At 40.9% G+C, this 20019-nt stretch overlaps 1 protein-coding gene across 1 annotated transcript; it reads left to right on the top strand.

Annotated features, from left to right (window-relative positions):
• On the top strand, positions 10113-19725 carry PHLDA1 (pleckstrin homology like domain family A member 1). Its single transcript, XM_021092050.1, has 2 exons — positions 10113-14857; positions 15305-19725. The coding sequence occupies exon 1, from the start codon at positions 13665-13667 to the stop codon at positions 14829-14831; it is 1167 nt and encodes a 388-aa protein (XP_020947709.1). The 5' UTR covers positions 10113-13664; the 3' UTR covers positions 14832-14857; positions 15305-19725.

The raw sequence follows: 20019 nt of genomic DNA, 5'->3' as shown, positions 1-20019 counted from the left end.
ACTGAGTAAACCACAGATTTTTTGAGACTCTTTGAATTTTGTCTTTACATTTTCAGTTTATGGTTTTCTCTAGCCCAAGCAGTGACTACCAAGAAGTTCTCTCATTTTTTCTCTCTCGAAATGGTAAAATCCCATATGATCCAGTTATAAAGTAATACTTTGAAAATTTTTTACTGTCTTTTTATTATTATTCAAATATGCTAATAAGACAGCAACAGTTCTATAAATTGATTGGTTTTTAATAGATCTCAGAGTTCTTTTATCTTGTCCACTGAAGCACTACTAGTGTTTATATGATATAAAAATGTCTTAATTGTATGGATTGGCTTACAGAGTAGTACTTTAAAAAATGGGATTCTACCTCTTTCCTTTTTAACTCATTTAGTAACATGTAAACCTGAAAAGGAGACATTAGCTTTGATAGAAATATTTTCATCTCTGAACAGGTTAATGGTATTGATTGGTGTATGATAAGGCCCTTAAGACAATGGAATTGACTTGTTTATATTACTGCTGCTTGTGAGACAGTATGAATCTGGGTTATCTGAGTTGTAGGCCATTCCCATTATTGAGAATAAAAATAAAGCTTGAATTTATTGTTTGTGAAAACCTCATCATACCATGCAGAAATATTAAACTTTAATATTTAAATATTCTTTGAATGCTTGGTTTTAGGGCTTGGTTTAGAATTTGAGTCCATTTTTAACGGGTTAGTCTTATAAAAAATTTTAGCCTTTATATTTTTTACTATTTAAATCTAGCCAAATGTTATTTTAGATGTACAGAATTAATGGGTAGTTTAGAAAAAGCATATGTTCTTTATAGGAACCTTAGGAAAGAGAAATATATGCTAATGTAGTTTTTAATCTTCTGCACTGTATATATACTTGGTAATTGTGAAATGGATTTTGTTTTGAAGACACATATTTATAATTTAGGTGATTTACTACTTAAAGCACCCAGTCTCTAATAGCTGAAAAGTAAATGTAAATGATGGTGAAATTAACTGAGATTAACTTATTGATATATATAGTGGTGATTTTGTATACTGGTTTAAAAATCTGGATATTTATGGATAAAAACCAGGTTCTTAGACTGATTAATAAGGATTACTTACTGATTTCAGAGAAATGGAAACATTGACTGGAGTGTGGAATTTATTTAAGGATAAATGTTTATCAAGTAGAAAACAATGTATTCAGTTAATTACATTTTCAAAAAGTACAATATTCTGTATCTTGTGTTTCTTCCATTTGACATTATACTGTACATCTAGGTTTTTAAGTTAAAAAAATTAAGGTATTGACTAATTTTCCTAAGTATAAAATAAGTGAGTAATGGAGCATAACAATTTAGAAATAATAAATTGCCAGGAGGAAATAAGTTGTTAATTCAGTTACTTAATTTTCATATTGAAAGTTGAGAGTTTATAACTTTCGTAGAGCTCTTATTTTGAGTCTTATCTTGAAACTCAGGAGAAAATGTTACTTAAAAACAGTACCTTTTAGTTCCTGTGTGATTTTTTTCGTTGGGTTTTAATGAGAAGTCTGTCTTTATTGGCCAGCAGGCTACTTCAGGGAAATGAAGCGGGAGGAGTGGGTGGCGCCACCTTGGGCTTGAAGGTGCTTCACAGGGCTAGTAGGTGATTGAGAACTCAATTTAGTGGCAGATTATCTCAGGCTTGATTTACACCTGCTAGAAGTCCTACCGTTGCGGCTGCCCACCATGTTTTTCCCATCACAGGCCCAGGTGTGTGGCTATTGCCGTAGGCTTCTCTGGGCGGCACCGTCTCTGCTTGGCCTCTCGCAGGCGCTTCAGCAATGAGTGCCGCTTCGCCCGCCTCCCACAGACGGCGCTGCTTCGTACAGCTGCGTCCGCTGTTAATAGGACACGTCCTGCAGCTCTGGTCCAGGTCCAGGCCGAGGTAGGTGAACTTGAAGAACGTCCGCTGCTTCCGTACCACTTCCGCTGTCTTGTGGGGTGTTACTTTTTTTTTTTTTTTTCAAGGCTAGTTCTTCAGGTATTTTAAAAAGAAAGAACCGGGGGTGAGTGATGAAAAATGCCAAGTGCTGGAAGTTGACAGAACTCATCAAAACAATGTTATTCATAGTTTTTCATCCACTATGAAGCTAGGCAATTGTGGCTCAAGTTTTTCATGAAGTGATTTCTTACAACACTCAAACCTTGTGTGAGAGCTTTTAGCTGGGATTTCATGGAAGAGTGGGAATTTGTATAGTGAGGGATGGAGCTGCTCAACAGAGCAGTTCAGGTGAAGGTCATTAAGTGGGATGGCCCATTCAAGGCAGTGAAAGAATGGAAGGCTTAGCTGTAGAAGTCCTTTTAAAGGGTTTAAGACACTGAGCACCTAGTTATAGAGTATTTCACGTGATGATGATCTTTCCATAAAGATAATTTCAAAAAGTCAAATTCTAGGCTTTTTGCAGGGGAGCAGTCCTTATTGATTGCAAATTTTCTCTATTTTAGTTGAAAAATTCCTGTATATTCTTTGCTCAAATCACCATTTACTGATTTTGCTGCATAATTCTATAGTCATGCATATATCTTTTTTTCTAAGCTACTTTACAAAGTTGAAGGCATTGTGCTGCTTTTTTTTTTTTTTTTTTTTTTTTTTGTCTTTTTAGGGCCTTGCTGGTGGCATATGAGGGTCCCAGGGGTTGAATCTGAGCTGTAGCCCCTGGCCTACGCCACAGCACAGCAATGCCAGATCCAAGCCACTTCTGCAACCTACACCACAGTTCACGGCAAGGCGGGATCCTTAACCCATTGATCAAGGCCAGGGATGGAACATGTGTCAACGTCAATTTGTTCAGCTCAAACAAATTTTCCGGGCTTCTTAGTCTGCTTTGTCCCAGCTCTGAAACTGGCTATTTCCCCAAGGATCCCTGGTTCCCTTTAATGGGAAGCGGTACTTAGATAAGTCCACATGATGGGTTTGCATTTTTCTAGGTTGTTTGTATTTCTAGGCCTTTTCATGTGATAGATTTAGGAAATACATTAAGAACTAAGTACAGGAGTTCCCCGTTGTGGTTCAGAGGAAATGAACCTGACTAGTATCTGAAGATGTGTGTTTGATCCCTGGACTCGCTCAGTGGGCTTTTTTAACTAACTTCAAGAACATTAGATTAGTAGTAGCTCATCCAGTTGGGTGTTATAGGTGAGGTTGCACTATAGGAATAAAAAAAATCATGAATAAAAGTGGAAAAGATTTTGTACTAAAAACCTCATGGAGCCCTCAACAAATTACCATAACCATCTTGTAATGACTATATTGATAAAACGTTAGTAGAATGGTTAAACATAAGCGTTGGAGTTCATCTTCCACCTGTTCATTCAGCCTCATTGTTTTGATGTCTTGTGAGATGGTGGTGAGCAGAAACCAGGGAACACATTAGTTCTTGGAGTGGTTAGAGAGTACTCAGAACCTGATGTATGTACAATATGAGCAGTTAATGAACATGCTTCCTAAACATAAGAAAACCAAGAATTTGTGATTGGGAATCACCTTTTGTAATTGATTTTGGCAGTTAAGGGTTTTTCTTTTTTTGTTTGTTTTGTTTTTGCTTTTGGTTCTAAAGGCAAAATGGCTCTTGGCTTAGAAGTATCCCTACTTGGTGTATGAAAGAACCCTGAGACTAAGACTGGATAATAAATATAAACCCATGCCCCTATTTTGAAGGGTTTTGATATTTGTTAAGAAAAATAGAATGATAATTTGTTACCCTTACCTAAAGTCAAGTTTTTTTTTTCTTTTTTACAAAATCTCATTTAAAAAATGCATGTTTATTTTCTTTTGTTAAATCCAGAGAAATCATCTAGGATAAAACTAAGTGAAATCTGATTATATTTAGATAGCTCATGCTCCAAAACACCCAAGTTGTCATTACTCAGCCCATCCATTTCCATCCCCAACATTTATTTACCTGGATCCTTGCACATTATTGGACAGTCTAGGAATGGAGAGAGAGACAAACGTGTCAGTCTTTAGACCACTTGTGATTTTAGACAAATGGCTTGGAGTGTGGACCTAGAACCTTTAGAGCAACTTGGACATCAACAACACCTGTCTAGCCTGCAATTGGACTCTTTCAATCATGCCTGGCTGTCTTTTCTTTCACTTCCTTCTTTCCACCGGGTCTTTCATGCATATATCTTACTAGCTCAACATAGGTTCTTTTTCTTTAAATTAATACCTGCTTTCTTTGATTCTTCAGTTCTGATCTGGTTTTGCCAGTTCAAGAAGTACTTTAGGAATACTCATTCATTACTGTATTCCCTTAACTTCCAGTGCTAGTCCAGGAAGGTGGTAGGTATACAACAAGTTTTTGTAGGTGTCACATTTCTACTTGCTGAGCTGCTTATATTGAGAAAACCAGTAAAACAACAAAGCTGGATTATATTATGTAAACTCAGTGGGACCATCAGAATGTGGAGAGTTGTATTGGTGACTTGCAGTTACCTAGTACTGCATAACAAAACCATTCCCAAAACTTGAAATATCAACAAGATTTATTTTACTGACTGTGCTTAGATAGTTCATTTCTGCACTACTGAGCCTCACTGGAAGCAGCTTTAAAGAATAGGGACTAGAATCATCTGAATGCTCTTCATGCACCGGTGTTCTATGCTGGATAAGGCTTCAGGTGAGATATGTCCAGAACTTTACCCAGACTTCACAGAGTGGTGGCTGGAGTCCAAGAGTTGGGCCAAGTTTTATCCTTTTAGGACTTGCCCTGGGAAGTCATCACTTCTGTATTCTGTTGGTTTAATGGGAGAGCACTCTACATCTTCCTGGAGGAATAAGATTTGAGGAAGGTGAGAAGAACTGATATCTTTTAAGGGCTGCAATTTATATATGGAAATTTAGTTTCAGTGGGACTTTGCATTATAAATTTTAATCATCATTTTTAAAAATTCAACCATTTAAGATAATAGAAATAGGAGTTCCCATTGTGGCTCAGAGGAAACGAATCTGACTAGTATCCATGAGGATGCAGTTTTGATCCCTGGCCTCCCTCAGTGGGATCTGGCATTGCTGTGTGCTGTTGTGTAGGTCAAGCCAAGGCTTGGACCTGGGGTTGCTATGGCTGTGGGGTAGGCCAGCAGCTATAGCTCCGATTTGACCCCTAGCCTGGGAACCTCCATATGCGGTGCTTGTGGCCCTAAAAAGACTGGGAGAAAAAAAAAAGATAATGGAAAGAATACTTTATTCTTAGAGTTATTTGAGGATGGTAATTCTATATGTAAGGATAGAAGTTAAATAACAGGAGTTGCTGTGTAGCTCAGCGGATTAAGACCCCAACATTGGTGTCCATGAGAATGTGGGTTTGATCCCTGGCCTGCCTCAATGGGTTAAGGATCCAGTGTTGCTGCAAGCTGTAGCATAGGTTGCAGCTGTGGCTGCAGATCTGGCATTCCTGTGGCGTAGGCCAGCAGCTGCAGCTCTCATTAAACCCCTAGCCCAGAAACAACAATATGCTGCAAGTACAGCCCTAAAAAGAAAAAAAAAAGTTAACTGCTGCACATTTGATGTCAACTTTTTTGGCCTCTGCCTGTACTCCCCCCTGTTCCAGCTTTATGCTCTGCTTTGCTGTCCATGCCAGATGGTTTCCATCTTTAAAATTGCTTTATTGTCTGAAGTGGCTGTTGCCACTCTTAGCTATCAAGGCAAAAGACTCCTGGCATCCAGCCATCTTTAGAGATGAACCTATGATTTGTGCTTAAAGCATCAAAGGGAGGCTGGTAAATATAATAGACCTGGGCATCTAAGGCTGAAGCTAAGATTGTTACGAATTGGAAGATCAGAGGCTGGGAAGACAGCCACATCAGCCTTACAGGCTTAAGAGCTTCAGGTTGAGAAAAGGGATGGAGGATATCCTGGAACAACGTGAGGCAAACAGCTGGACTTTAGAAATAGGTAAACTGGTTTCAGAAAGCTAACTTACAGATACAGCCCGAAGGATGAGTTCTAACTGGAGTCTTAACCCATGGTCCAGGGCCTTTTGCTTTATCTTACATATCTTAACTGCATGCACGAGTGAGGTCGAGACAGTAACTTAAGCAGAAGCGTAAATGGAATCTCATTAGAAACAAAAATGGCTGAATGTTATAATTTCTGACTGTTAAAGGACAGTGATTATTAGTTTGTAGTCATGAGTTGTATGGTGATTTTGATTTTGTCTCTAACTTGGGGATTTTCTTTTCCTAATTTAGGTTTAGAGGCAGTGTGGAAGCTTGCCATAAAAAGGCTTCCCCAGTTCTGTCTTTGATAAAAAGCCTTCTTCCACCTTTCTGGACCCGGCTACCCTACAGAATTTTTTAAATTCCATTTCTTTTGCTCTTTGGTTTTCTTGTCAGTTACCCTGTGACACACCCATCGTGCTCCAATCCTTGTTATACAAACCTGAGTTCCACTTCTAAAGTAACCTTGCCATTTCCTGCAGCCCCCAAGCAAGTTTATACCATTTGTTTCCCTTCGTTTTAACTTTTGGAAAGAATTATCTACACTCCCTACTTTTATTTTTTCCTCTAATGCCGAAAAAAGGCCTTTGCTCTTTCACTGATTTACTCACTTAAAAAATATATCATGGAGATCCCGTCGTGGCGCAGTGGTTAACGAATCCGACTAGGAACCATGAGGTTGCGGGTTCGGTCCCTGCCCTTGCTCAGTGGGTTAAGGATCCGGCGTTGCCGTGAGCTGTGGTGTAGGTTGCAGACGCGGCTCGGATCCCGCGTTGCTGTGGCTCTGGCCCGTGAGCTGTGGTGTAGGTTGCAGACGCGGCTCGGATCCCGCGTTGCTGTGGCTCTGGCGTAGGCCGGTGGCTACAGCTCCGATTCGACCCCTAGCCTGGGAACCTTCATATGCCACGGGAGCGGCCCAAAAAAATAGCAAAAAGGCAAAAACAAACAAACAAAAAAAATTGCCAAAAAAAAAATATATCAATAATGATCAAACCGAAGTCTGTTCTTTCAGACTATGTGCTATGTTGTGATTGAAGACTGGAAGAGGGAGTTGCCCCTGTAATCCAGTCCCTGAAGTGAAGAGATTTGCCCACTGGCTATCCATCAGAAACTCCAGTTGCAAACAACAGGAGCATTATTCCTAGTTTGAGTAGAAGTGGATTTAGGCTAAAAGGTGCTTGTGGGCTCTTAATGGAGGGCAGAGGCTGAGATGCTGATCTGCTAGGGCAGTGCTCAAAGTTCAGGGCTTCCACTGTCACTGTGAGAATGCCTGGTGTTTCTCTGCTGCCACCCTTGATGATGACTCAGAAGTCAGTGTCAATATAATATTGCTTGCTTGCATACAGTGTCTCATGTTCTGAATTTAGTGCTTTTAATGTACCACCAGATTCTCCTGAACCCAGTTAACTTGCTGACCATTTTTAGCAAAATGTCTTTAGTGTGCCTCCCCTGTTTTGAAGGTCAGTGTATTTTCAGACAGAACTGACATTTAGCCTTCAGTTTAAGCACTCAGTTAGCAATCAGCAATCAGCATCATTACTAACATTACTAACATCATTACTAGGTACTAACATTACTAGGTACTAACATTACTAGATACTAACATTACTAACATCATTACTAGGTACAATGATGAAAACACTTAACTCCTGATCCATTTGGAAGTAGTGCAATATGATTTGGAATTACTCAGCCAAAAGAAAGCTAAGAGGTGGAATTTAAGGTGGACTTTGAAAAATGAAAGGTTACAGAGGTCTTGGAAAAGCTAAGACGGCACAAGTAGGTAAGTGATAGAGCTCACTTAGGGTTGAGCAGAAGGAAAGTCTAAATTGTAAAGGCAAGTCGAGCTTTATTATTCTGTGGAGGGTTTTCCATGCCAGATTAAGGAGTTAGAATATGCAGTAGGAGGAGACTGAAATTTTTCTGTCACATTTTAGGAATAGAAGTAGCAAGGCAGTGTGTTGGGTGGTATGGACTCAAGTGGTTGGACTGTTACAAAAGTGTGAATGACAGAAAAGAGAACATAAATTAGGCTATTGGCAGAATAGAAAGGACAGACAGCTGATTGGCAGTGCTTGATCTAGGGTTGTATTAACAGTTTTTTAAACATTTCGATAGAGCACCTAAGACCCTTTACTATTCTGAATTGCTCTAAGCTGTGTTATACAAATTGATCACTAGGAGGCACAGTTGATCAACATAAGGTGAAAAGGAAGGCAGCTAAAAGGACACATGTGAAACCTGGATAGTTCTGTATTCAGTTCAAGAGAGTTAACTTTTTCAACTAGGCATTTTGGAAATAAGCTCTTTAAAAAAGTATTTTTACTAAGTAGTATTTTAGGAAATGAAGAGTTGAATGGTGAAGAACATTGCAGTCTGGATGGACCTTTATGCACTGTTGAGGGTGACCTGACTTGTATTTTCATGGATTATTGGGCTTTTAACTGTTTCTTTTAGATATTTGAACTTTATCCAAATCTTTCAAGATGGTCTTTTTTCATGAGTTCCTACTGTATATTGCAAATTATGATGTTTATAGGTTAAGCAATTTATAATCTTATAATCAAGTCGTAAATGAAAGTGAACACAATAACTTTCTAAATTCTGTTAAATGTCTTTAAGCCAGTGTTGATTAATGGACTTCTAAGCAAATATCTGACTAACTGCCAACTAAGAGAAACTGCTAGCAATTCAGTTCCATGTGTAGTTTCTTATTTTTTAAAAAATTACTCTTACAAGCAAGCAATGGGATGATACTTAAATACCTATTGTATGTTGCTCAGAAAAAGAAAGGTTTATAGCACTTATTTTACATAGCATTTATAAAATATAATAGCGTTTAAAGTTCAGAGAGGTCTAACATATATAGTAGTTAATCCATTTTTTAAAGTATACCAAATATAAATAATAAGACAAGTTTCAGAAGTTTTTTTTTTTATGAAGTCCTGTTATAGTTTGAAAAAAATTTAAAGTAGGATGCATGATGAAAAATCTGTTAAAAGTATTCAAAGACATTTGATTTTTTTTTTTTTAATGACAGATTCAGGCTTTTGAGTCCATTTAAAATTTCTACATATGTTAGGCTCCTACTCTGTGCTAGGAAATTTATTAGGTGTTTGGGATACAACAAAACAGTGATCTTTGCCATCTTAAAAGAGCTTGCATTCTACAAGAGTGGAAACAGAAATATAAGCAAAAGGCATTATAAATTATTCGGTATGTTAGGAGGTAATACATGCTATGGGAAAAGTTAAGGGAAATTGGATGGTTGCAATTTTAGACTGATTAGCAAAGGTCTCATTGAGCAAAGACTTGAAGAAAGTGATTGAGATGACAAAGAGATTGTAATATAGATGGTAAGACAACAAGGATAGAGTCGAGGCAAAGCCCTTGCAGTAATTCAGGGGAGAGATGAGGTGATTTGGATCAGGGCGGTAATGAAGGAAGTTGAGAGAAATGGACAGAATATAGATATAGTTTGAAGACATAACTGATGGGATTTCTTGACTCAACTGGCAAGTGAGTAAAGGATTATTGTAAGGTAGGCGTCCTTCTAAACATTTGTAGTTCTGGGGCAAGAGTACAATGGAGACACCAATGATTAAATATTTTAAAGCCTTGTGAAATGAAAATGCACCCAACACTACTCTCTTGACAAATAAATCTTCATAAGTGCCTGGAACAGGTTTGATTTCAGATCCTTAAAAGTCCTATGCCAGAAACTTCTTGTGAGAAAGCTGATCCTTTGCCCATGTCTCACCTTCCTTCTCTTCCCATCCTTGCCTCTGAATTAAATGGCAAGAGGCCTTCTGCACATTTGTGTGGACATCCTAGCCTATATGTTCAAAATCAGTGGTGATATAACACACTTTGAAATAGCCAAAATTATTTAGGCAGGGTATTTGGAATCCTGAATAACTGAAATGTAGTCTAGAAAGAGTATGAGTTCCAGATAGACACGTAGTATTGGTTCTTCTAAAGCTCGTGGCCTCCACAGGCTTGTTTTTGGTTTTTGGTTTTTAGTTTTGGCTGCACCCATGGTATTTGTAAGTTCCCGAACTAGGGATGCAACTGCACCACTGCAGTGACAATGCTGGGTCCTTAACCAGGAAACCTCTCTCTCTCTCTCTCTCTTTTTTTTTTTTTTTTTTTTTTTTTGCTTTTTAGGGCTGAATCTGCAGCATATGGGAGGTCCCAGGCTAAGGGTTGAATTGGAGCTGCAGCTGCCAGCCTACACCACAGCCACAGCAACATAGGATCAGGAGCTGCATCTGTGACCTACACCACAACTCACAGTAGTGCCTGATCCTTAACCCACTGAACTAGGCCAGGGATGGAACCTGCATCCTCATGGATACCAGTTGGACCCGTAACCCCATCAGCCATAACGGGAACTCCCTTGGCTTGTTTTAAGAGCAGTACCACTCCAAGAATTTTGGTTTTGGCCTGAGCAGCTGTACAGATAAAATTGCTACCAACTGAGAGGCTGCAGGTAGGTAGAACAGGTCAGGGTGAGGAGGTAAATTTGGGAGTGCATATATTTGAGTTCTCTGTCAGATACCCAAATAGTACTGTAGGGAAAGGGTAAAGGAGACAATTCAATTTACAGTAACAAGTGACCTGGAATATATAACAACTGAAGGCTGTTTTTTTTACTGCAGCCGTTCTAACCATGATCTTTGCCTCCAGATCCTTACTGAACCACTTCTATCTAGGAATTTGTTTCAACCAATCTTATATAAGCCTATGGACTCCATCCTATTGGCATGCTTTCTTTAAATTTTTTATTTAAGCAAAAGTTCTATGAACCCTGTTTTCTATGAAAAACCCCTCAGATTTTCTCCTCTAGTGAACTACTCAGCAGTATATGTGCCCTTGCCTGGCATGTTAATATTATTATTTTTTAACTTTGGTGGTCTTTGTTTTATTCTTTGACAACAAGCAGTTGGATAAATTTGGGAGTCTTGGGCATATAGCTGTTATTGAAAAGGATAAGACTGGATGCAATCAAGGATAAGACTGGATGCGATCAACAAAGGAGTGAGTGTAGATAAGAAGAGAACCAAGGACTCAAAGATTAAAAGGTTGAGAAGAGGAGGAACCTGTAGAGGAGAGAGACTGACCAGGAAAGTGGAAGGAAAACTAGGTGATACCTTGAAGTCAGTGAAGAACTGTATCCAAGAGATGATCAGCCATGTCAGATGCTCCCAACAGACATCTTTATCTGGCAGGCCCTACCTAATAGGCTTTCCAGACTTTTTTCCAAAGCAATGATTTGTTAGTGAATTTTCTAAACTTTAGTAATTTTTAAGTGACGTTTGTAGGTTTTCAGTATATACAACTGAAGTTGTGGGGTTTTTTTAGGGAAACAGTTATTTCCTGCAATTTGCTTTCTGTGGATTTATTTGTCTTTAAAAAATGGTAGTGTGGTCATTTTTGTGAGTTGGTGGTGACTGGTGAAATTGAGAACAAAATTGTCATCAATCTACAAGATTCCTGCGCTGAGATCTCTAATAATCAATTCCATTATGGTCTGGGAAGGCAAATTGTACACTGAGCCATTTATAAAGTCACTAAGTCCTGAAATACCCAACTGGATATTCTGAGTTTTAAAGTCTAGTTATAAAAAAATAAGTGCTCTTGAAAATCGTGCTGGTTGTTCAGACAGTGTGAAGTAATTTAGATAGAATGCACTTGTTACATCCTGATAAACTGCAGAAGGTGAGCAAACACCAAACCGTGTGTATCTCTTAAGAAAATGGCTTGGACTTCCAGAATACATCATATTTTTACCCACTCAAGCTTGTATTGTATCATTTTCCCATATGAAATGTTTTTCCAACTACACCTGCCCTGAGAGACTCTGAATTACCCATTTAAAAGAAGTATCCTTTCTAAATGAGCTGAAGAATTGCATTCTGTTAAAAAGAGGAACAGCTGGTCATGTAGAAATTCTCAGGAATGCTCACTTGTCCTATAAAGGTAGAGAAAAAACTGAGATGTTAGGTGTAGGGTTGGTCATTGGTGTATAGATTTTTTTTTTAAATGTGGACTTACTAGAAATTAAAATTACATAATTTTAATAATTGCTATTCTCTTAAAAGAGTGCTAATTCATTAACAATGTGAAGGCCCTGAGAACCTGCTAAGTACAATTTAGGTCTCAGGATTGTGCTTGAATTGTCCCATTTGCTGGAAAGTTGTTCTTTAGATTAAAATTCAGGACCTTCCTGTGTTTAAAAGTTACCCTTTGTTCTTGATTACCTTGGGATTAACTTCGAATTTCTTAAGCACGACACACAAAGAATTTGACTCTTGCTCAGCTCTGCAAGCTCATCTGTCTCCCTTTTGAATTCTTTGTTCCAGCCAGATGAAACTACAGATGAGCCAAGCTTTCCCTTTGTCCTTGTGCTCAAGGAGCAGCCTTTCCTCTTACCTGGGCCACTCTGACTTGTCCACCCCGATTTCTTTTTTATTGGTTTGTTTTTGGCATTTTTTTCTTTATTATGTTAAAACACTATCCCCAACACTTAGAACAGGGTCATGAACAAATAAGTGTTCAATAAGTACTTATCAAACACTACCTATCTGAGGTATGTTTAAGACATTTGTTCCTATTTATTTTTTAATTTGTGTAGTTCTTCATATTTTTAAGATCGTTACCTAGTTGGGGTTCTCTGTGTACTTAATACATTTCCCCAAGAGCTTTGGTCTCAGTTTATGCTCTTTATTCTGCTATGTTTCCCAGAATTTATAGAAATTGTTTAAACGGAGTAGAAGGGAGCTAGGGGCGAGTGCAGCATTTCCTTCCCCACATTACTGGTAAATGAGGTCACAAGTGATCTAAACCGTTGGGCGTTTGCAAAGAGGGGCCCGCAGGGCCAACCTGCAGGTTTTGGAGGGCTCGACCGCCTTGAAATATGCGGGTCATTTCCTGGGTTTGTAAGACGAGTTACAAATTCACATTCAAATATGTGTGAGATACTGTAGGCTGTACGGATGGGTTAAGAAGGAATTTAGAGAGCTTGCGAACGGGTGAAGAGAGGCTCCTGCCTGAGCTCCTGGCCCGAGTAAAGGAAGGTGAGGTCTCAAGTGGGTCTCTTTCCCCTACCTCTTCCAAACGGGACAGACGGTAGCGCTATTGCCTCAAGTATCGCCACTCAGCTCCAAGAAGGGCTAGTTAGTGACCGTAAGCGAATGAGCGTGAAGACACCCTGTCCTCACTGCCTTTGTGCGCTGAGATTTTTACGGAAGGGGGGCACTCTTTCTCGGCTCGCGAGCCTCACCCTCAGCCTCCCAACTCGCCTGGGCCAGGACGCGGGCTCTACGGGATCTTGGAGCCCAGCGCGAATCCCCAGGGCTGGTTCCCAAGGGCAGAGGATTGGCATACTAGACAGTGTCTGGTAGTTGTACCCACCCTCGTAGTCCCAACATTTTCTGAAGCTGTTAGCAGAGCGCCCCACCGGGAGGAGAGGAGGGAGGGCTGGGGATGGCCTCTTAGCACCCTCTGCGCGTCGGCATTCTTCGCCGGGCGGCTGTGGCCCCAGGCGGAGGAGAGGAGTTTCCGGGGCTCAGGGCCCTGCAGCGATCCCGGCCAAGGAGCGCGGAAGCCAGTGGGCGGCGAGAGGCGGAGCGAGGGATGCGGGGGGGCGTGGACGCGGCCGGCTTTGGAAAGGCCCCAAGTTAATGAGGCGTACGCCGGCGGCAGAGCGCCTTTCAGAGCTGGGCTTTCCCCCGCGGCGCGGGCGCCAGGAGCCGCCTTTTCCGCTGGGTGTCACTCGGGGGTGGGGGGGATGGTCCATTCAAAAGCGCCGCGAGGGGGCCCGGCCAGTGCCCTTCAGTGAGCGCTTGCAGGAGGAAGGCAGAGGCCCGGCGGCTCGCAGCTCTGGGACCTTGTGGCGCATCAGGACGCGGCTACCTTGCTGCCCCGACCCCGAGCCGCCGCCGCCACAGCCTCTCTGCTTCCTGCGCGTTAGCCTCTTTTGCGCGCTCCGGGCGGGTGGCCGCGGGAGCCGCTGGGGCGAGGACGGCGCGCGGCTGCTGCTGCTGCCCCCGGCCAGGGCAGCTGGAAGTAGAGAGGCCGAGCCGATCGGCGGCTCGCCCTATGCCGGGAGGATGTTGGAAAGCAGCGGCTGCAAGGCGCTGAAGGAGGGTGTGTTGGAAAAGCGCAGCGACGGGTTGCTGCAGCTCTGGAAGAAAAAGTGCTGCATTCTCACCGAGGAGGGGCTGCTGCTCATCCCGCCCAAGCAGCTGCAACACCAGCAGCAGCAGCAGCAGCAGCAACAACCCGGTCAGGGGTCGGTTGAGCCGTCCCAATCCGGGGGCCCCGCTGTGGCCAGCCTTGAGCCGCCAGTCAAGCTCAAGGAATTGCACTTTTCCAACATGAAGACCGTGGACTGCGTAGAGCGCAAGGGCAAGTATATGTACTTCACTGTGGTGATGGCTGAGGGCAAGGAGATCGACTTTCGGTGCCCGCAAGACCAGGGGTGGAACGCCGAAATCACGCTGCAGATGGTGCAGTACAAGAATCGACAGGCCATCCTGGCGGTCAAGTCCACGCGGCAGAAGCAGCAGCACCTGGTCCAGCAGCAGCCCCCGCAGCCGCAGCTTCAACCCCAAGCCCAACCCCAGCCTCAGCCCCAGCCTCAGCCCCAGTCCCAAGCCCAGCCACAGCTCCAACCCAGGCCCCAGCCACAACCCAAGCCTCAGCCGCAGCAGATCCACCCTCATCCGCATCCGCACCCGCACCCGTATCCGCATCCACACTCGCATCCGCATCCACACGCACACCAACAACCGCTTTCGCAGCCGCACGGTCACCGGCTTCTCCGCAGCACCTCCAACTCTGCCTGAAGAGGGCAGCACCTGGGCCAGACAAGGTGAGGTTCTGGCAACTTGGGTACTAAGGACCCTTCGGAGGGGTGGGTCTGGGGAGTTGAGGGTGTTAGGAGTAGGAAACCTGTTCACAGGTTTGGCTCTTGAGTGGAAAAATGAGAAATCAATCCAGCTTTCTGTGAGGTGGAAAGAAGGGAAGCAAGCTGGAGCCAGGAGAGGAGAGGGCAGAGAGGGGAGGGTGGCGGGATTCCGGCCAGGCAGAGACTTCGGGATCGCCTCCCGCCCACGCTGACACGCATGTTCTGTGGTGTGCACCCAGCGTCGCTGCTGACTCTCTCCTTGTCACCAGCACCACTGGACTGTGTCTCAGCACTCAAGGGAGCGATCCCGATGTCTTTCTGAGCGTGCTTTGTCCGCCGGCCAGGCCTGAAGAGAACTGGGTCTTGGAGGAGTCTGAGCCACTCACTTAAATCCGTGTCATTTCTTTTCAGGTTTTGAGGACTTGAGGAAGTGGGACAAGCACCTTTCTATTGTCTTCACTTGGATCGAAAGCAAAACAGTCTCCCAGTCCGCAGCAGATCAAGTAGTTTGGACATAACCCGACTGATAACTTGTGATTTCACTTAGTTTTCTGCATACTCTTCATCACAATGCAAGAAATGATCTCGAGTCCAGAAGGCTTTATTTATGAACCTTTGAAAAGGATCTTCCAGTATGATGGACCTTCTAGGAGCGATGATGTACTGTAATTTTATTTTAATGTATTTTGATTTATGATTATTTATTAGGTTTTTTTTTAAAATGCTTGTTCTAAGACATTTCTGAATGTAGGCCATTTTTCAAAAAAGAAACTTTATTTTCAAAAACCTGCTCCCTAGTAAGTTCTAATCTTGGGAAAGAAGAAAGTAAAAGGGTGGTGGAGGGGACACGTTGAGAGTCCATTATTCCTAGGGCATTTTCAGAAGGTCTGACACTTCATTGTTATACCAGGTAGTTGAAATTAAACTCTCTGATGTTACTTTTTTTTTTTTTGGGAAGTTTTTTTTTTTTCTTCGACATATATTTTGTGTAGAATAGAAATTTAAAGAAGCTAAATGTTCAGAATTGTATAATTATAAAATCTACTTGTTTTTCTAAAAGGAATCAGTAGTAATGTCTAATTCAAAATATTTAAACCATAACCCCAACTGATGGCAGGATGATCATATCCTGAAAATATGAGAGAGCTGGGTTTGCTATAGGAAAAGCCTTGCTTAGATCATCTATACGTGAAGGTTTTAATAAGGAGTTTTCTATGATTTCTGAGTATGAATGCATTAGATGTTTCATTTCAAAAAACATAGTGGGGAAAAATAATTATTTCACTTGATGGAGAGCACATTTGTGTTCTTATCCACAGTAGAGATTACCCTTCTCTAAGAGCTTTGCACACTTACATGAATCACATTTTTTGGCCTTTTTCCTTTGTTCTAAAAGCATATTCTAATATCTCATAGTTTGAAATACAGTTTGTAAATATTTCAAAGGACTAGTCATAGCTTTTTGTTTGCATTCTGAGAATAATGTTGATCAGAGACACCAACTGTTTTGCTTTTTATTGCTCTGTGAGAAATCCGAGGGTTATATGTTTTGTTGTTAGGTTAGCTAAACTCAGAAATTGAAAAAGGAAGGACTGGATAAACACTGGATTTGCAGTAAGAAAACAACCCCAGTCTTGTTTTAGCAGCAGCTTGTTCAAGATTCTGAGGGAGGAGCGTGTTGGGGGGATGGAAGAAGAGGATGTGCTTTTAAAGGTAGAACAAACCCTCTTCTGTGTTAAATCAAAAGGATGGTCAAAATCCACAAGGGCAGATGCTACTTAAGTTTAAAAAGAGCCATAGATGCTCCCAAATTCTCTTGGGGAAAATCACTTCCTATCTGCATGGCTTTACTAACAGGTCTCTGTATTCCATTATCTTTTTCACAAAGTCTTGATCAGTATTTTTCCAGCTACCAAATTGGAGTGGTCAGTATTAAGCCGCTGCTAAGTTCTATAGGTGAGAAATAGCAATAGAATTTCATAAAATGAATAAATATCTTTATTCTCCTCCATCTAAAAAGCAGTTTCAAGGTCAAATTATTTCTCAGTGCAATATGTAAATGATGAAGATTTGAGATCATAATGCTAATCCAGAAAGTGCCAGGGGGAAATACAATTCAAGCAAATGGCAAGCAAAACTTAAGTGGATTCCCACTTCAAGAGGCTAAGTTGCAGTTGTGAAAAAATCCATACATAATAGGAGGCTCAGAGAGCAGATCTCAAGAGTTCTTAAGTCAAGCTGGGTTTGACTTCTTTGAAACTACTGCTGTTATGTTTTAATAATGCCTCATTGTACTATCGTTTTAATACATGCAGATCCTCTAACCCCAATTAAACCACAGCCTTTTTTCCAGGTTAGGATTGTTCTTTCAAATTCTTATTCAATTAAAAAAAGTAAAATCCAGACCAAATACTTTAAAAGTTAAGATTCATGTAGGTTTTTAAGGCATTTGTATCTTGTTAGCTTACTTATAGGCTAGGTAGGGTTGTCAAAACAAACAAACAAACAAAAAAAACCTCAGGCTCCCTCCTGACTGCTAGAATTTTTTCTTTCCTGCAGTAGTTGTGGTTCTTAACATGCCCACCAGAATCATGGCTCCTTGTCTTATTTTTACACAGCTCTTAGTCCTTGCTCTGCTGTGACATTTATATTGAGTTGACTCTCTTAGTGATTCTCTAGTCTGAACCCCTCTTAGTGTTTAACTGTGAAACCTCAGAAATTAGGAGAGGAGTAGGATGATTTTTGTTGCGTAACACTTACTATGGCTTAATAATTTTTCCAAATAAACAACAACAACAAATGAGCATGCTTAACAATACTCAACAAAAGAAAATACAAATGCAAATTATTTAATGTGTTGGTGGCTCTATTTTATCTGCAAGAGAACGATGCAAACCACCTAGGAGATTATGAGGCCGGACAAATCACCTTCATGGAGAAAGGTAAAGATACTTCTTTCATCCCACAAAAAGGAAGAAGGATAGGACAGGTCCACTAGAAAACCCACCCCTTAAACAAACATAAAATGTAAAAGATTGGAAAATTTAAAGGAATGTCCTATCTGGAAACTGGACTTTTTGTCTTTGAAATTGTGTTGGCATCAAGCCTCATACACAGTGATCTCAATAACTATTTGTTGGGACAAATGAATGAAAGAAGGAAAAAATATGTAACCCCAGCACCCAGAAGGTAGTTTCTCTTGCTTCACACAGTGCTTCTTTTACTTGCTCTCATGCCGGTCCCTGAGAATGACTAGCACTGATATGAAACCCCTTGGATATACTTTCTTAGTGGAAGTCCACATAGATCTGCGTATGCCCTACAGGGAGTGCTGAGGTCAGAGTAAATGGCTATAAAGGGCCCTTTCAAAATGAACATTTCCCTCCTAGAGGAAGGTTGATTCTCTCATCATGGAGAAATCAAACTAATTTTATAATTTCACTTCACATATTTTTCCAGTGGAGGTTAAAAAAAAAAAACAAAAAAAAAACAAAGCCCAATTTGTTGCTTAAAAAAGTTCCTCTAACACTGTTATGAAGTCTGGTTTAAGTTAAAAAGCTTGTTTTAACTTTTTTTGCTGTCATATACCAAACACTATTTCTCTTAAAGACTTCTTCATTTTAAATCTGCCACTATACGAGTTTGTTGCCAGTGTGTGAGTTTCTAACACATCCCATTTTTCCTGTTCCCAAGGAAGGTGACTTGGCTTTAGCTTGGCTCCAAGTGTTTACAGTGTCCTGTTCCATGGTAGGTTTAGAAGAGGGATCTAAGACTTGAATGAAACTGAAGCGATCTCATAGAAAATAAAAATTGTAGGATGAGGATGGGCCTATAAATATGTGAGTTTCAGATTTTTTTGTAAATATCAAACTAATTGGTTTTTGCTTTACCAATAAAATGGTCTTAGCAGAATAAAATTTAAATTTGGGAATTATAGAGCTCAATATTAAACTTAGCCATGATTCAAGAGAAATGCACTTCTTTACCTAAGATGCATTAATTGTAGAATTGTATTGGTTGGGTTTTTAAGAACTATTTTCCAAATTCTTGACATGGTTTAAAGGGTGCAGTGCTGAATAGCCAATCTCGATTTACATGAGATTGGATGGCAAAGTGATCTGTGACTTTGTGGGCGGGACATCTGCCAAATGGAGTACACAGGATCCAACAGGATTTCTTAGACGAGATTGGGCGAGTTCAGGGTGGTATGTCCTAGACCAACAGGGTTTCTTAGAAAGGGCATTATTGTCCAGTGACGGAAGCAGAAGGACCCTGGACCTTTAGAAGCAGCTACATAAAAGCTGCATAAAAACTCTTACCTGGGGATTTCCTGCTGTGGTGCAGTTGGTTAAGGATCTGGCATTGTCAAAGCTATGGCATAGGTCCCAGCTGTGGCTCAGATTTGACCTTGGGCCAGGAACTTCCATATGTTTCAGGTGGGGCCAAAAAAGAAAAGGAAAGGAAACAAAACAAAAAAAATCTTAACCTGTTTTGAAGCTGGCCTGCTGGTGATCGGCTGGGTGGTGGGGAAGCAGATTTTAACAACAGGTGATCCTTCCAGATCACTATATTTATTTTGAGAAGAAAGAAAAAACTATTCTGTTACATTCCCCATCAGCCTTCTGCTTAAAATTTCAGAGTAATGCACAAGCCAGCTTTGAAAAGCAAGCATCGCCATGTATCATATGCTTTACAAACTATCTCTTTTGTGAGCTTAATGAAGTGGTCATAATTTGTGTAAACATGTCTCTGAAATGATTTTGGAGAGATGTGATTTATTTTTCTTATTTTTAAAATGCATTCCATTTCAAATAAAGTATCTGTTGAGATGACCGGCCTGTGGACCTTTTGAAGGTCTTACTCATCTGGCATATACACTGTATTCCTATGGGAGGAAAGAGCTAAAGGGCTTGGCCATTGTAAAGGCCATGACCATTCTGGGGAGAGGGAGCATTTATGGAGATTTTAAAATCGTTTTAAAAAGTACGTGGACACTTCGAATATAGGATATAAAACTTCACTCAGATTTGTTGGTGATATAATTATTGTGTTTAGAATGCTAATGCATTTGCGTTGACTCTTTCCATAGTGCCCAGAGAATACGAAATGATCCCTAGTGAATGAGC

This window comes from Sus scrofa, chromosome 5 (assembly GCF_000003025.6).
Source record: "Sus scrofa isolate TJ Tabasco breed Duroc chromosome 5, Sscrofa11.1, whole genome shotgun sequence".
Lineage (NCBI taxonomy): Eukaryota > Metazoa > Chordata > Mammalia > Artiodactyla > Suidae > Sus > Sus scrofa.
The sequence above is the reverse complement of the archived record's forward strand: the minus strand, read 5'-3'. Positions and strand labels throughout refer to the sequence as shown.